This window comes from Phoca vitulina, unplaced genomic scaffold, assembly GCF_004348235.1.
Source record: "Phoca vitulina isolate PV1807 unplaced genomic scaffold, GSC_HSeal_1.0 scaffold63, whole genome shotgun sequence".
Lineage (NCBI taxonomy): Eukaryota > Metazoa > Chordata > Mammalia > Carnivora > Phocidae > Phoca > Phoca vitulina.
In genome coordinates, this window is record NW_022589766.1 from 3871997 (window position 1) to 3889455 (window position 17459).

Sequence of the window (17459 nt, forward strand, 5' to 3'; positions counted from 1 at the left end):
GCCACTCACTGCATGTGCTATTTCAATTAATTAAAATGAAATAAAATGAAAAGTTCAGTTCCTCAGTTGCACTGGCCCACCTTCCAAGTGTCCAAGAGCCACACGTGGCTGGGGCTACTGTCCTGGACAGCACAGATTTTAAAACATTTTTATCGCTGCGGAAAGTTCTGTGGGGACAGCGCTGCTGTGGCCCCTCCCCCTTACCTTCCCCTCACTGAAAAATTACCCTACCCCTCCTCCACCTTACTCCCATAGCACCTTGTAATCTTCTTTCAGCACCTGCCCATATTTGCCCACTAAGGCGATTGTGTACTCATCTTTCTCCTCCACAAGATTAAAAATTCCTAGAGGGCAGGGCCTGGACCTTATTCAGCTTCCTATGGAAGCGGTGAGGACTAGCGCTCCTTGCACATTGTAGAGGATTTAAACAGCGTTTGCTGAACTGAATTCAACATTGTCTTGGGAGCCTCTTCCAGAATCCACTGCCCGAGTTCCCAGTGGGGGACAGATACTTTCCAGAGCAAATTTCTAATAGGTGCTAAGAGGTGCAGGCCTAGGGCCCCCCAAAGAGGCCAGGAATCTTTGCCTGTTCCCCTGCAATCCACATGGAGGTTGCAAGCAAATGACCAGGACTGGGCTGCTGGCGGTGAAGCTAAAAATAGCCACGGAGCCAACAGCAAGGAGTTGGCAGGACTTGTTGCTAGGGAGACCAATCGCAGAGAGAGCAACTAAGCAGGAGAGTGTCAGACCTGCACCTGGAGAGCAGAGGCCATAGTTGGGGGGGGGGGGGTGCGGCTTGAAGTTGACAGGGGTCCAAGGCTCCCACCTAGAGATGTTCTGCCTTCTGGCAGCTCCTGACTAATGCTCTAAGTGGGGCAAATGTTCCCCCTGTCCCTCAGTAACCCATCTCCATGGAAACCACCATTACTGGGGTGAAGTACCAGCCCCTGGAAGGGAGGCCTCTGCCTAGAGCTGGTTGTTATGGCAACATCTCCCCCCCCCTTCCTGTCATTCTCTCTCTCTCCGGGCTTCTCCTGTGGGGGAAAGGTGGGGGCCTGGTCTTGGCTTAGCCAGCATGACCAGGAAACACCCGCTTCCTGACAAGAGTAACCTGCGAGAGGCTCTTCAGAAGCTCCTGAGAACCCAGAAAGGCCGGTCAGTCCTCAGCACAGGGCAGAGCTTCCCTTTCTTCCCGCAAGGGCCCCACAGATCATCTTGCCAGAAGAATCCCAAAGTCGGTTGGGTTTAATTGTATTAGGATCACCCAAGGAGGTTTTTTAAAATACAGATTCTTGGGCCCTCCTATGGAGATCAGCAGGCTTGGAGCAGGGCCCAGGAATCTATTCAGAAACCTCCCTAGGTAATTCTGATTCTTGCCAGGTGTGGAAACCACTAAAGGCCCCGGCTATCCTTGTTACAAATGAGGAAACTGAAACCCTGCAGGAACTAAGCCCACCCAAAGGGTCAGAGCCACTAACTGAAGAGGAAGCGGTCTGGAGAGAGGAGGGGGTAGAGGTCTGGAGGTAGAAGGAGATGCAGAGGTAAGCTCCCCCAGTGCCCGTGTCTGAACTGAGGCCGCATCTCCGGGGCCTTTCCCTCCTGCTCCCCTTCAAGCCAGAACACGCTACCAGCTGATACTGGATCGTGACTTAGAACCGAGCCTCTCTCGACAAGCCGTCCCCCGTGGCACAAAGCAGAGGTAATGGGGCTGGGCAGCCTGGTTCCCAGAGTGCAGAGAATGGTGGCAGCCCAGGCAGATGATCTGGGCTGAAAGAAACTATCCTCCTTCGGAAAGGAAACCAAAAGGGTCACCATGGCAACCTGCACTGTGCTGGCCTGGTTGGGCTCCATGCCATCCTCCCAAACTTGGGCCCAGGAGAGGTGCAGCGTTCAGGCAAACGCTGGGGGCCAGGGGCACCCCACCCCCCCACCAGTCTAAGAACCCCCAGGGGGGCTGTGCTGTGCTCTGGAACCGACGACCTGAGCCTGTCTGAAACTCAGCGGGACCCCAGAATCTGGGAGCACGGCCGTCCCGAGCACCTGCAGTAGCTGGGCCAGGGGAGGGCACTGTGGAGGTGGGGGAGACGGGCCTCCACCCTTCTGTTACTCACAGCCTAATCGTATGCCCGAGACCCACCGCACATGGAACCACAGCCCTCATCCAAGGCAGCATGCAATTAGATGGTAAATTATGTGGTAGGGATGCTGTCTCCATGTGCTGAAGGAAATCGGAGGAGACCGAGATCCGTAAGGGCAGCAGTGGGAGCATGGCAGAGGGTGAACGAGGAGTGGGCACGACCTCCCAGGTTTTTCAGACAGGAGCGGCCCCATCCTTAGGGGTGTGTGCAGTTGCATCGGCCCCCCAGCAGATGGAGGCAGGGGTGCGAGGCGCAAGCACAGCGTCTGCCTAGCTGTGAGAGAGGAGGCGCCCCGGGGCACCTGCTGCACAATCCACGCACTCCGATCACTCACATGCATTCTTCGGACCCAGAGAGCCACAGAAAGGGTGGGGTGGCACCTCCTGGCTGACACCTCGCCTCACCTCTCCCCGCAGCCTTCACTCCTCCCCAGTGCCCGTCATTCTCTTCAGTCACTGCTGCACGTTCGCTAATGCCGTGTGCCTGGAAGCCCCAGCTCGCCAGAGCATCCCTGAGGCTCCCGGAGCCGCAGCTGCTACCTCCTTCCTCACTGCCCCCATCTGCCTTCTCCTTCCCTCCAGCTCCAGGTCTGCTCCGTAAGGGGAAGGCTTCCCTGCAAAGCCAGCTCTCCCCTCTGGATCACTTTCATCCCCTAGCCCAGAGCTGCTGGGTGTGCAGGGATCCGCCAGTGAGTGGGGGGCGGGGTCTGGGCCGGGAGCAGGGGTGCGGGTGGCCGTGTGGCTGGTCCCCATACCTCACCACGTCCGCACAAGGAGCGGGATATGAGGTCTTGGACTGAGCAGGGGATCACAGCGGATGCCAGGACCTTCAGTAAATGCCTAGCTTCTCTGGATCCTGGTTCCCTAATCAGTCTGATGGGACCACGAATATCTGCTGAATGTTGCAGGGAGGACGGAAGGAAGTCGGGGGGCACAGCACTGGAGAGGTGGAAAGAACCCTATGACAAGTTGGCCTGAGGACCTGTCGATGTTGTCCCTTTGCTTTAGAAACCTGACCCTAGAGAGAAGTGTGAATTTCATACCTGGGGGGTACGGGTCAAAAGGAACCTGGTAAACCCAAACTGCTTGGGCTGCTCTCCCCTCCCCCCACCCCTGCTCCAGGCCTGGGGGTCAAAGGGAGGGGCCTTGGGGACCACCATTCAGATTCAGGCATGCAGACCCTCTCAAGTTTCAGAGTCCTAAGAGAAGCCCCAGGAGGAGCCCGGCAGACCAGCATTGCGGTAAACTATTGCTGAAAACAGCAGGAACGCCTACCATCTCCATCCCAAAGGGAAAATTTGAATTCCTGTACCAAGTCCTTTCCGGTCTTCTCTCCCCCACCCATGTTTGGAAACAGTTCCCTAGCTCTGCCTGCTTAGAGGCCGCACTTCTTTCCCAGCTCAGTGGTCCCAGATCAGAGTCTCACCCCGGGCTGTACATTAGGATCACCTGGAGAGCTTCAGAAACTACGTGGGCCAGGGCCCATCACTAAATTCTAAATGTAATGAATGAATCCAGAGGAGGGGCCCAGGCCGTGGTGGTTAAAGCAAAACAAAACTCCCAAGTGATCCTAATGTGCACAGAGACCCCCCCGCCCGCAATGTGGGTGCTACAATAAATGCATCTTTCAGGGAATCACTTCTCTGCCGAGTTTAGTTTACTTGGAATCATCCAAAGCTTGGTGGTTCTCAAACTTCTGTAAGCCACAGAATCATCTGGGGAGCTGGCTAGAAAACCAGCTTTCTCAGGAACGGCCCTAAAGATTCTGCCTCCATAGGTTCTAAAAGGGGCCTGGGAATGTGCCTTTTGAATGCACTGCACAGGTGATTCTGATGCAGTATTATTACACCAACTCGCCCTTCAAAACACACTGAATTCTGATCGCATTTTTGTTACGTATAAAGCAAGTCCAACTCAATTTTTGGTTTGTTTACCCCCACAAAGTTGCCCTTTAAACAGCATCTAGATGCAAATACACAGGAGACTGAGCTGTTTCATCCCTATTTTTGTTCAACCCATCTGAGTTGGAAATGAAAAATTATTTATACTGCCCACCCTCTACTGACTAAAGAGGAATAGGGGAAGAGTCATAAGGCATCTGCAAAGAGTTGTAATTAAAAAATGGCAAGTCCAAAAACTGGGAAAATTACACACACTCACACACGCACACACACACACGCACACACACACACACGACCTGGTGGCCATGGGAGAGTATAAACGGAGAGGTGAAAGGCCAGGATGGCCAGACACTACAAGGATATTAGAAAGGGCTCCACAGATTGGCGGAAAAGGGGGGCTTGAATGGTCCTCTAATGGGTTCCAGAACTCCTTCAGGTCCCGGACGTCCGCTCCGTGTCCCTGCCCCTCCCTACCCGGGTCCTGTCAGTGCGGGCTGCTCTCCATGCTCCGGGCCCTCCCCTCCCCGCTCTGCAGCATGCACTTGCCCTCCACAACGGTGACTCTGGTTCCCGAACCACCTTTTGAGCTGCCTGCTACACCTCTCCCCGTGCACAGCCACCCTGCCAAGAAGCAGCTTGTCTAACGCCTGACTCAAAGGTCCAGCCCCTCCCAAGAGAGTATTTTCTTGACCTTGGGGTAGGCAGAGAATTCTTAGAGATACGCACACGAACTAATAAAAGTAAAGCAAAATGGATAAACTGGACCTTATTAAAATTAAAAGCTCTTGCTGATCAGAATACATCCTTAAGGAAATGAAAAGCCCCACACCACCTTCTGGTCCCAAACCTGCTCTTCCTCCAGGATTCTCTAGCTCAGATAATGACCATCACCCCCAGCCCCTGGATAGGAAGCAGGTTTCTCCCTGCCCTCCAACTGGAGACAATTCTATCATGTCTGCCTCCTGTTACCTGGACCCTCGGTCAAAGCCAAATGGAATGCCCTCCTAACTCATCTTCCTTCTCAACTTTTCCACTCTGGACTCCCTTGCAGTGCTGCCAGGGCTATCTTCCTAAAATCCACGTTCACTTCTCTCACATTCCTGCTCTCCCCTGCACAATGAAGCCTAAATTTCTCACCGTGACAGGAAGGCCTTTGCCGATCTGACCATCTTCGTTTGTAGTCTTATCTCTTCTTACGCTTCCTCCCTGACTCTCACACCCTAGTTACCAGATCTCTTGCTGTTCTCTAAATAACCCAGAAGCTTCATGCCTCCTTCTCTTTGCCCTCAGTGATCCTTTCCCTGAAATACCTTCCGTGTGTATCCCTACTACAACTCTCAAAGGATGCCTCCACCAGGAAGCGCCCTCCCCCTCCTTGGTAGCTCACCAGACTCTTGGTGCCAGAAGCACAGAACAAGCCCCACGCTCTACCTGACACCGAGGTTCACGGTGAACATTCCAGGCTCTTCCACCAGCCACCTGCGCCTCTGGGATGTGCAATCCTCCAACACACAGCACAGTGCTGTGTGTTCAGTAACAACCGAATTCAAGCCCATTACCCCCTTTGTCTAGCATATTGGCTCCTTACTAGCATCACACAGTTCAGCCGCCCTCCCCATGCTTGAACATCCCTGGGGCCTCCTGGACAAATGGGCTGGTCTTTAAAGCAAAGCAGAGAGAACATCACCATTGTATCTTCTCCTTTGCCTCATAGAAAGTACTACGAGAATTCTTCTCAAAGTTGAACTAACGATGCAAGCTATCTTGAGGTGCTCTAGGCTCCAGACGCCCAGAGATTTCTCGGCACCTACCTTAGGATCCCCCCTCAATGCCCTTCCCCCACCATCCCTGCCAGGGAGACTCCTGGTTCCCGTGGAAGGCCTGCAGGCTGTCTCTTCTCTTTGGCAAGCCGGCCCCAAGGTCCTCAGGCAGGGCTAGTTAGTTGCTCCCATGGCCCATTTGCTCATTTTTCTAAAATGGTCCTACTGGGTTACAGCATGAAGTACTCCCTTACCTGCCTACCTCTCTGGGGGGAAGGGGAATCCCAGGGTGGGATTCTGGCTTTCCTTCGCATTCGTTTCCTTAGTGTCTAGAAAATGTTGACATGCAGGAGACACCCAAACACATGTGGTCTTATCTTAAAGCCTGAGCACGCCTTAACTGAACCTTGCTCAGTTAAGGTTCGACAAGTCTTTAACATAACGAATGAATGATTATGTGATTCACGAAAAGAAAACTAACAATAAGGGGCAGATCTAAGTAGATGGCCACCAAAGCCAGAAGCTGGAACGTGAATTCCCGAGCTGAGGAAATGCCCCAGGAAGACATGAGTGTCAACCGCTGGGGAGAGGAGGGCCCGCTTTGCAACATGGCCTTTTTAGCCCCTCCCCGGCCTGGGCCTAGTGCCTGAAGATGAGCACCACGGTCAACATTTCTGATCCGGGTATATAACAGCAGAGGAGGAAAGAGGGATAGTGGTGAAGAGGAAAGGAAAGCTAGACTCTAGCACCAAACACGTAAATGTTACGGAAGTCTTTATAAAAATCCTTATCAGGATACTTTACATGGGCGATTCTTAAAGAGGCATGTATGTAAGGTCTGAGAATGCACTCCGATATTTAATTTGGAATTCACGTACAAGGTAGTATGGGAGACAAAGGCGCTACGGAGCATGACTCCAGCCCTCCTCCCCGCAAATTATAAAATTTTAGAATCTCTGGGATCAGCTATGTCTATTTCCGTCACGTTACAAATAAGGAAGCTAAAGTGCAGAGAGGGGAAAGACCTTCTCAAATGCATCACGGGCAGAGGCTGAGTCCAGAAACCAGGCCTCCTGAATCGCATTCCAACATTGTTTTAATCCAATCTCACAATGTCAAATGGACAGTCACAAGAAAACAGCAACTCAAGGGAAGGAAGGGCTCAGGACCAAAGGAGTGGAGCAGGGGACCAGTCCCGAGGGCTGAAAAGGACCCAAACCTGGAAAGATGGAGTGGCCTGCATGCACGTGGGCGGCCCAGGAGGTGGGGAGTGGAGGCAGCTGGGGGCTGCTGGGCCAGCTAGCTCTATCCCTCTTTTAGCCCCATACTTTAGTTGGAGGAGAAGTCACGACTGCAAACCAGGAAGATCCTGTTCTAGGTGAGTCATTTGGGTGCAAAACAGAAGCAGCCTGAGATCAGTTTTGCCCCTGGGAATGCTCTACAAGCATATCCATGTGGCTCTTACCTCCTTATCTAGGGGAAATCTTGGTTTCCTACGAGTAAAACAGGGATAAAAATAGTTCTTATAGTAATTGCAGACAATATATCTGTCAAATGACAAAAATAATACAATTTAGTAATGAGTTTGATGTCCTTTGTTCAAGGGAGAACAATCCACGGTTTGGGGAGTACAGAGCCTAACAAGAAATGGAGCACTCTTCCTGAGGGATTCTGGATAGGATCGAGCTTGACGGAATATTAGGAGAGGCAACTCGGAAGCAGGGCACGATTGGCTAGGACGTCGGGAATTTCCTTAAAAGGCTGGCAGGTCCTGATTTCTAGGGTAAGGTGAGCTAGCGTGAAAGCTGAGCTGGACAACTGTGATTGGTGCCTGTGAGGTTTCGGGGACAGGTGTTTCCCATAAGCACAGAGGGACCGAGGTTTAGATTTCTGCCCTGGGCTGGGCCCCTGGAGCAGACTCAATTTTGTGGGTCCCGATACACAAATTCACTTAGCTCTGGGGTGAAAGTGAACGCTCTTGGCACAGTGTCTGGCATGAAATAGGTGCTCAGTCAAGTCCGACCCCTTTAGCCTGGTTCCAGGGTTGGTGCGGGCCCCCTCCCCCCCCCCCCGCTAGACCCCGCCCACTACTATGGCCAGCCCCGCTGCTTGCTTTCTCATCCCTAAAAAGTTGGGGTTGTTCTCAGAGCTCTTCTCTGTGTCCCGGGGATGAAGTGAACCCTCCAGTGTGCAAACGGCCCACCCACTTGGGAGACCATGGGAGCCGCTAGGATGACAATTTCACAGCCCATGCTAAAGGCCAGCCCTGAAAGTCACTCTGATTACAGGCTGTCACAGGCATGCCTTTAAAAACGTGCTCAGCCTTTTGGTGAAGTATTCTTGTCATGCCTGCCCCCAAATGGCCTCACCTCCTTGAAGGGAGATGTTATTTTTGAGGCCATCCTGCAAAAATTCAGGTTGTCATTCATTTATATATGGTGGATAAGTGAGGAATGCCTACTGGCCAGAACACCCTAAAACTACTAGCCACATACTTTGCTAATAATTTGGTTTTAGTGCTTAATGATCTACTTTGTGTTGCCACCATTTCTCATGTCTCCTGTACTAAAGCCCAGGGGATCACACCTAATTCATCCCAAAGCCCCCAGCACAATGGCCCCCTACTTAGTAGGTGCTTAGTGATTGCTTATTAAATGGAATATAGCGCAGCAGGAGATGACCCTCTGGACATTCACAGGCTGTTCTTCCCGGACAGACAGGAAGCAGTCCGTTGAGACTGCAGGGTTATAAAGCAAGAGGAAGCAACATTTGCTCTGCTCAGAAGCCATAGCACAAATGGCCCATAACCATATGAAAAGATGTCCAGCCTCACTTAGTATCTGGGAAATGCCAATTAAAATCATAACAAGATACCGTTTTTTCCCCACCCGTTAGATTAGCAAAACATTGATGTTGGCAAAGGTGGAAGTCTTCTCATACCCTGTTTATGGGAGCATAAACTGGCAGTTGCCCTTTTTGGAGGGCAATTTGGCAGATCCGACAAAAAGCAAAATACACATTCCCTTCGACCTAGCATTTCTCTTCCTGGGTGTCTGTCTTAGAGAAACACAGACGCACAAAGAGGCATGACCAAGGATGCTCACCGCTGCAGGTAGTCAAGCAGCCAAATACTATAACCAACACGAACGCTCCCCACTCAGGGCGGTTAAGTAAAATCATGGTAATCCATACGGTGGGACAGAACCGTAATTACATGGCTAGATTATTGATACTTATCGTAAGTGAAGAACCAAGCTGTAAAATGAAACTACAATGTGGTTCCATTTATGTAAAAAAGGAAAAGAAACAAAAGCAACTGTGAAGCAAAATTATACATTTTTTTGGATAGATGGATAGAAAAAAATCACGTCGTATATGCGCCAAACTAACATCAGGCACCTCTGCTGGAGGAATTAAAACCACGGGGGAGGGATGAGTTTTTCTTACAAGAAGAACGTATTTGGGTAATACTTGTGTCATTTAGAATCATTTCAAAAATCACCCGGCTCCTGTTATATGCTAGTCCTGCCCTAGGAGCTTTAGATATTAAGGATTACTTTATCAACCCACACAATTCTGAGATTAGAATTATTGATTCATTCAGCACACCTTTACCCAGCTCCTTCTGAATGCCAGCCCTGGGGACAGAGGTGCCTAGAGTGCCTGCATCTACCAGGCTCGGGTTGGGGAGAGGCAGAAAGCAAGCACGGGCAAGTGCTGCTTGCGGGGACATGCGACACGCCTGGGAGCGCCCAGCATAGCCCAAGGCCAGAGACAGCTGAGGGACCTGGGCTCGGTGAGATTAAAAGCGATGCTGAAGGTCCCACCTCTGGTAAGTCGCCAAGCGGCATCTGAACTAGCCTCCAAAGGCACCCTTCCCTTCAGGAATATGAAAGTTTTGCTACCTGTAGGGCAGCCTAGAGGCAGGGGATGGGGGAGCTGCCCGATGTAGGAGGGGGATGGAAGGGGACAAGAGACTAGCCTTGAGCCACATATTATTTGTCATCATCACTGCTGAATGTGTACGAAGCATCCCGTAAGTGTAAGGATGCCTAAGTCCCTCCCTTCAGAGGGAGAGCCAGGAAAGAGACCAGATCCTAGATCCACAGGACGTGGTATCCTTGCCTCGACAGAACTTAGGATCAGGCTGGGGGGAAGAGACTACTGACAGAGCCATGACATCCCCCAGCTGCAAGTGAGTCCTGAAACCATAAGCAGCGGGGAGTCCACAGCCCCTCTGGCTGGATGACTAGCCCTCCTCACCCCCTCTTCCTCACAGTGGCGAGAACCAAGGAAGTACCACATGTGAGAAGCCCTTCCTAAGCCCAGAGTCCTTGGGTCCTTCTGTTCCGTTAACTGTCAGAAAGAGGAGCCTAGGCCTTGCCCTCCCCTGGAAGGAGGAATTGCCTCACACCTGTCCTCCCTGCTGCCGGGGCCCAGGCCCCTCTGCCCACCAGGGTGGGGCAGGTTCTCCTGGGCTCAAGCACAGCAGAGGCCCAGCAGAAACAGCAGGAGCACAGGGTGGACAAGACTCAAGGCCCCACCTTATCCATGAGAACCTAACCACACAGGTCCCCTGGCTCCGTGCTGTTCTCCAGGTACACTGTCAGCGCCTCTGGAAAAAACCATATGGAAACCAAGGGCTTGGGGCCTCAAGGCAGAAATCCCCGGCCTGAGCTCTCTGAGGGGGTGTCCCACATTCACCAACCTGTCAACTGCATGGCCAACCCACAGCCATTTGTTGAGCCTATTTCCCCTGCCCAACCTCCGACTGGGCATGATGGGGGAAGACACGATTAACACGTAAGAAATAGTGAAAAATACCCTATGAGATATCACGGAGTGCTAAATCCAAAAATACTGACAGTAAGGGCTACGGGGTGGAGAGAAGGAGGTCCCTGTGAGCCGGAGAGCCTCCGTGGACTCACTCCCAAAGAACAGATCAAGGAAAGCCCAGTGGGAACAGAGGCAGGGAGGAAAGAAGAGTCAAATATAAAGCGGGGACTGGTCCCTCTTAGAGGACCTTTCTCTTAGAGAATGATAGTGAAGCGGGGTGGGATGAAGTCACAGCAAGAGTTGACACCTTGAGAAACAGCCGGAGGATTTCTGGCACCATGAGGGAGACAATGGGGAGCCGCTGTACATTATAGAGCAGGGCCTGGTCATGATTCAAGCAGAGCTTAGTCCTTAAAAGGATTAGTGAGGAAGTGAAGGGAATCCGTGATGGGAGAGACAGAAGATAACACCTCCCCACCTCCAGCCGGAGTTCCCACCTCAGCCCCAGGGAAGGAGCAAATGTCTCATTTTCCTCACCTGGTTATTTTAAATTTCATTCCTTTTGTGATATTCTAAACCTTCTTAAACATTTTTTTCTGGGGGAGGAAAGCCTGGGGAGGTCGGTAATCTCAGATGTAAAAGTCAAAAGTAAACCTCACTCAATAACTGGACTGACAAGGGTGTCATGGCAAAAAGAAATTTAGCTGACGGAGTATTTTGAGGGAAGCAGGCCCCACAGGTGGGGCATGTGGACCAGGAAAGGGGCAGGTGCAGACTGGGGTCTGGTGGAAACCCCAAGACAGGACAACACAGTCCTCAGGCCCCACATCCTATGCCCCACCACCAACTTCCCTTCCTGATGCTGAAAAGGCCATGCTGCCTTGTGCCCCAGGACCTTTGCACAGGCTGTACACCTTTCTGCAATGCCCTTCTTCCCTCTTCCCGAAATTCTAGTTCATCCCTTAAAAGCCAAAAGCCAAAAGCCACCTCTTGCTGATGCATGGATGATCCGGGCAGAATTGAGATCTAAGCCCCTTGGGGTGATGCTCTTCCCGAGGTGCCCTGAAACCTCATCCCATCTTGTGATAACTAGGAATTCTCCAGGCTTCCGGTACTGCCAGTACCCCCCAGCGCTCAGACATGGAGGGTTCTGGTCGCCCAGTAACAGTGCCCTGGAGGAAGTTTTAAAGAGCAGGTGTTGCATTCTGAGGTTAGGACGTGCTGGCTGGGCCTTCAAGTGACACTGCCTAGGAAACAGCTGGAACCATGCTTCTGGGAGGGGAGGTGTCTTTTTGGGAGGAAGGCAGGTAGTAGGATCTATGAGAGCACATAAGTGGTAAGGGGATCAAGAGTGGCAGGCAGAGATCTGGGGATGCCATTGTCATGGGACAGAGGAGGAGGCTGAGCAGATGCAGTTGGAGGAAATGGGGAAGAATTTCAGGGCCAAGGGGCACCTGGGTGGCTCAGTTGTTAAGTGTCTGCCTTCAGCTCAAATCATGATCCCAGGGTCCTGGGATGGAGCCCCGCATCAGGCTCTCTGCTCAGCGGGAAACCTGTTTCTCCCTCTCCCACTCCCCCTGCTTGTGTTCCTTCTCTCACTGTGTCTCTGTCAAATAAATAAATAAAATCTTTAAAAAAAAAAAAAAAAAGAATTTCAGGGCCAAGGTCAGGAAGGCCGAGGGAGGCGGTGTTAGAAGAAAGGGTCGATGCCAGGGAACGGGGTGAGGTTACGAGAGGAGGAAGGGTTTCTTTACCTCTGGTAAGCCACTCTGCTGATGACAGTTAACTACTCTTTAGTCTGAAGGGAACCTGGCAGTCTTGAGAGCTACCCGTGTTTCCCCAACATTGCTGTTACCTGTAGCTAGCTCTCCTCGAGACCGCTGGCCCAGCCCAAGGCGGGCGGGTACAGCACTGGGGCCAGGCCTCGGCGGGCAGCAGGAAGCCTGAATGGAGCCCGGGCCCGTGGCCAGCGCCCAAGTGCGGCCCCTGCCCCCCAAGCCTGAGAGGGAGGGGACCAGCAGTTCTGACACCTGTGCCGGCAGTCACAGAATTCTCTACGGACATCTTTAGTCGTAGAATATAAATAAGGAAGGAACAGTTTGGCAAAAAGTATACTTTTTTTTTTTTTTTAAGTAAGCTCTACACCCAGCATGGGGCTTGAACTCATGACCCAGAGATCAAGAGTCTCATGCTTGACTGACCGAGCCAGCCAGGCGCCCCAGAAAATATATTTTGGGGGCAGGGGCAGGTCTCTACATCTCAAGTCACATATACCTCAAACACTTTCAATTAAATCAACTTTTTAAGTTTTTCTGATAATGTTCATTGATTACCTTTCTTGGCTGGGGCTGAGGAAGCAGATGCCAAACACTTAAAGTTTACTAGAAAAGCTTTTGATGATTGTTGAAGCTGGGTGAAAGGTACATGGGGGTTTGTTCAGCACATTACTGTCTGTACTTCTGCGTATACTACAAGAGGTGCATGATAAAGTCTTTTTAAATTTTAGTAGGAATCTTAACATCGATAAAATGCATCGACTCTCTTAATTTTTCCTGCGAGTTGAGAGAAGATCCCCTTTGCTATGGCAGCTGAAAGCAGGCTCCCATACTGCTTCTTTAGGGGAGCATAGTTTGAGAACCACAGAACTTATAAATGTTCCAGGTCTAAAAGTCACCATGCCTACGCTTCTGGCCCCCGGGCTCAGGGAGAGCAGGAAAAAGCAACCCCCCCCCTGCTGGCCACCAGGGACTGATTAGTGGGCAACTGACCAGATGGCAAGAACAGCCCCAGCTCCTGAATTTCGTCCTAAAGACCACACTTTGTGCTCAGGGTCAAGTGCCTCTCTTCTCCGGGAACTTCGACAGGCTGCTCCTTTTCCAGGCTCTTCCAGGAGAGAAATTTCTGCCTTCCTGGATCCCGAAGGAACTGGAAACAGTCAAGTAGCCAAACCCCTACCTTGTTCTGACCTTTTTCTAGAGCAAGCTCTCACACAATGTAACGCCTTCCTTTGTAGGCCTGGGGTAAACGCCCCAGATGGCGGCAGCTCAGCAACATTTCCGCTTACTTCCTGGTGCCAGAGGTCAACCGCCTTGTCTCTGAGGATCAGACAGGAGAGCAGCCCCTCACATCGGGCTTGATAGGCTGCTGGCTCCTTGGTCTTTCAGTCTCCACGGCCTCACCTCCTGTCCCTGCTGCAGCCTGCCATGGGCTGGCTTCCACCCCCATGGAAGCTTCTCTTAGAACAGTCACCGGCTACCTCCAGGTTGTCAGAGGCGATGGGCATGCCTCTCAGCCCCTGTAGGCCTCTCTACACAGCCCATAAATGGTGGGGTTTCTGTGGATGCGATCCTGGGACTTGGCCTCTTCTCTCTCCCTGTCTCTAGATGAGCTTATCAGTTTCCCTGGACTTAAACACCAGCTTCTGCTCTTGACATCCTCCCACCTTTGCATCTGCAGCGCAGACTTCCCTACCCCCCCGAGCTCCAGGCACCTCGGCCTCTCAGACTGAACTGGCAATTCCCACCAGTCCCAAACCCGCTTCTCCACCTGCCTTCCCCATCTGAGGACATGGCACAACCATCACTGGGTGTTCAAGTGAGACCCCTCCGAGTTGTCCTTGGGTCCTTCCATTTCCTCCCCTCCTTCACCCCTCCCATCCATCAGCAAGCCCTACTGATTCTATCTCCAAAATACGTCCTGAATCTGCCCTGTCTCCATTGCTGCCCCTTTAATCCACAACAAATCATTCCTCTGCACAGAAACCTTCCATGTACTCAGAATTATACCAGCTTCTGGCCAAGACCTGCAGAGCCCCACGTGATTGGACCACTGCCTACCTCCCAGCCTTGTCTGACCCCACTTTCTCCCTCACTCGTTTCACACTGGGCATACTGGTCTCTCATTTTGCCAAACAAGCTGGGGTCTTGCTTGTGGTGTTTCCTCTGCCTAGAACATTCTACCCCATCCCGCTCCTCACCAGATACCTTCCATGGGGGCCGTGAGCAGCAAGGGTCGGGGGGTGGAAGCTAGCTAGTAGAGGGATTTAGCAGCAAGAGGCATTGAGGCAGTGGAGAACTGAAGGACCAAGGAGCGACCAGATCAGAGCCAGCTCTCCTGTTCCTTTAGGTCTTAACTTAAATGCCACCTCCTCCAAGAAGCCTCCCCTGACCACCCCCACCTAAAGCAGGCCTCTGTTATCCTCTATTTCAGCCCCTCCTTTACTTTCTGTCTTGTTCTATCTCCTCCATCAGAATGTCAGCTCCACGAGGCCGGGAATTACATATGCACAGAGCCTAGTACGCTACTCGGTACACGGTTAAGTGCTCAATAAACGTTTGTTGAACAAAAAAAGAAACCAGTCACTGCCTAGCAGTTAAGCAGTTCCCTGTAAGTGCAAGAGGTTAACCTGAAGGGGAAACTGAGGCTCAGCCGGGGCCTGACAACAGCTCCAGAGGGTGGCTGAAGCTAACTTCTGGTTTTCCAATTCTGTGGGACAGGCTGGGGCCCAGGCCAGAAGGCACCTCACCTCCCTTTTCCAGCGTGCCAGCCACTCGTCCCGCTTGCGCTTGCTGATGTAGTAGGGGTCCCCCGCCTGGAAGGTGAGGCGCGGCATGGGCCGCTGGCGGAGGCTGGACTCCCAGCCCAAGCCACCCCGCAGCCGGCCCCGGGAGCCCTAGGACAGAGAGACGACAGAGAGACAGACTGGCATTAAGATGGGCACTGACAGTCCCACTGCAAGGTTTGCTCCTCCTGAGGGGAAACTGAGGAGGCACTCACCTCGAACAGAACACAGGAGCTTTGACTCCTGGCCAGAGATGTCAACCCTGCAAGTGCTGGGCAAGGCCCTATTTGGGCTGGAGAAGTGAGCCACGGGCTGAGGGGGGCACATGGACGTGAACCATGAGGGGAGGCGCTTGGTCTCAGACGGGGACCAGCTGGCTGCCTTGTTGGGGGGCTTCTAACCTCCACACCCATCTCCTTTCCTCCTTACACGGGGACATATAAAGAAGGGGACGGGACCACCTCAGGAATCCCCTCACACACATTCGCCACAGTTGGTCAGAGAGGTGGCTTTCTTCTAGAATCAGGATCCACAGAGCCCCTGGGGGTTGAGCAAAACACTTGCCTCCATTTTCATGGATTCGATGTTGGTCTCCTTCTGTTCTTTGCCTGTGGAGAGGGAAGAACAAAGGGACTGTCGGCAGAGTTACGGGAGTGGCTCAGAGGCCCCACCTTGTGCCTGGGGTCCCTGCCACAGGGACAGGGGTCCTCCAACCATTCAGTTGTTCATGTGTCAAACCTGATGGCCCACCATGTGCTAGGCACCATGCTGGCCCCAAGGACTCAGAGCATGGCCTAGAGCAGAGAAGGGACTGGGGCAGGTTCGGAGGCCCAAATCCGAAGGAACGATAGGAAAGCCAGGGCCACGGTTTCTGGCCCACTGACTCTGTCTCAGGCACACAAATGGGGTCGTCTAGGAACAGCTCCCTTCCCAGAGGAGGGGCCTAGATGGCACAGTCTCCCCCTGCCCTGGAAGGGAGCTGCATGCTGCTATGGAGTGAGGCAGAGATGTCCTGGGGGGCAATGGGGTACACGGCCACTGCAGCAAGACTCTGATAAAGCAACTTTGTCTCTGAGGCTCAGCATCCTTATCTGGAAAATAATGATGCTGGAGATGATTTCTAGGGTCCTTCTGCAGTTCTCAATACTGTGGTTCTGTTATTGATACCTGCCTCTGTGCCCCCATTCCCCACCCCAGTCTCAGGTCTCTGAACCTTTATTCTAAAAGACTAAAAGATTCTAAAATCTAAAAGATTCCAGGTGTTTCCGTGTGACCTCTGTAACCTCTCTTAGCCTGTTTTGTCACTGAATCAAGATATAGCCAACTGTTCTAAAATCTTTAGGTTACTGGGAACATCGAGTGCCTGGAGCAGGACTTGGCATATAGTAGGTGCTCAATAAATATTACTTTGGATCCCTTTCCCTAAGGCATCTCCCTGCTCCTCTTCCCTGCAGCTCTTCAACTGGGCCCGGATTCCAGTTCCTAGAAGGAGAGGCTTCCCTGGGGGCAGGAGGCCCCAGAAGTTCTGTCTATAGGACAGTCTCGTCCTCTCCCTGTCCCAGCCCCACACAGGAGGGCAGCCACACACCTCCAGAATATCCTTGTGCTCCTACCCTGGGCGTCTCAGGTCCTCACCCGGATGCCCTTCCCAGGCCCAGCACGCGCCTTGCAGTCCAGCTGCCCCTGGCTGTGGGGCTGGCGAAATTATGCCTTCCAGAACTTCGGGGGGGGGGGGAGGGAGGGGAGCCCCCCCTCTCATCTGGGCCCCTGAACTCCTTTCTCTGAAGCCAAGAGGACTGAGCTTGGGCCCAGAGCAGGAAGGTCGCTGAGGCTGGCTCATGGTAGTTGGGGTGGGGGAGCCCCAAACGGAAAAAACAGCCCCTACTTCATCTCCCGGCTCTGAGGCGGAAACCAGACACAGCATTGAAGGCCCCGGACAGGAAGTTTCTTTCCCTCTCTCTCACTAGAGAAGCCCTGGGGCTCTCCGTGTGTGCCCCCGGGGGAGGGGCAGTCCCGGGGTTACAGCGCCCCCGGAGCCCGGGGGAGGGGAGGCAGGGCCGGCGCTCGCAGGCCCCGCCCTCCCCCGGCAGCCAGCATGGGCACCGAGCCGGTGCCACGGGGGGGGGGGGGGGGGGGAACAACGGGACACGGACGTGCCAGTGTCTGTCGTGGGCGCGCGCGCGGTGGGAACGGGGGTGCCGCCAACACTTTACACGACAGGCTTTTTAAGGTATGTCTCACCCGGGCTCGCTGTCTCTTCCTCCGTGCTTCCGCTCAGCACAGCCAGCTCCCCCGACTTTTTCTCAGGCTTCCTGGAGCCGGGT

At 52.9% G+C, this 17459-nt stretch overlaps 1 protein-coding gene across 5 annotated transcripts in view; it reads right to left on the minus strand.

Moving 5' to 3' along the window:
• Positions 1 to 17459, minus strand: part of DNMT3A (DNA methyltransferase 3 alpha) — a 96465-nt gene that overhangs the window by 20538 nt on the left and 58468 nt on the right. For 4 of the 5 annotated variants that reach the window (XM_032391451.1, XM_032391450.1, XM_032391449.1 and 1 more), the window contains exons 5-6: positions 15700 to 15743; positions 15100 to 15246 (exon numbers count right to left, since the gene is read on the minus strand). The exons of the other annotated variant lie outside the window; for it this stretch is intronic. In XM_032391451.1, the coding sequence (XP_032247342.1) occupies positions 15100 to 15246; positions 15700 to 15743 (191 nt within the window). The remainder of the gene's footprint in view (positions 1 to 15099; positions 15247 to 15699; positions 15744 to 17459) is intronic. 5 annotated transcript variants of the gene reach the window in all.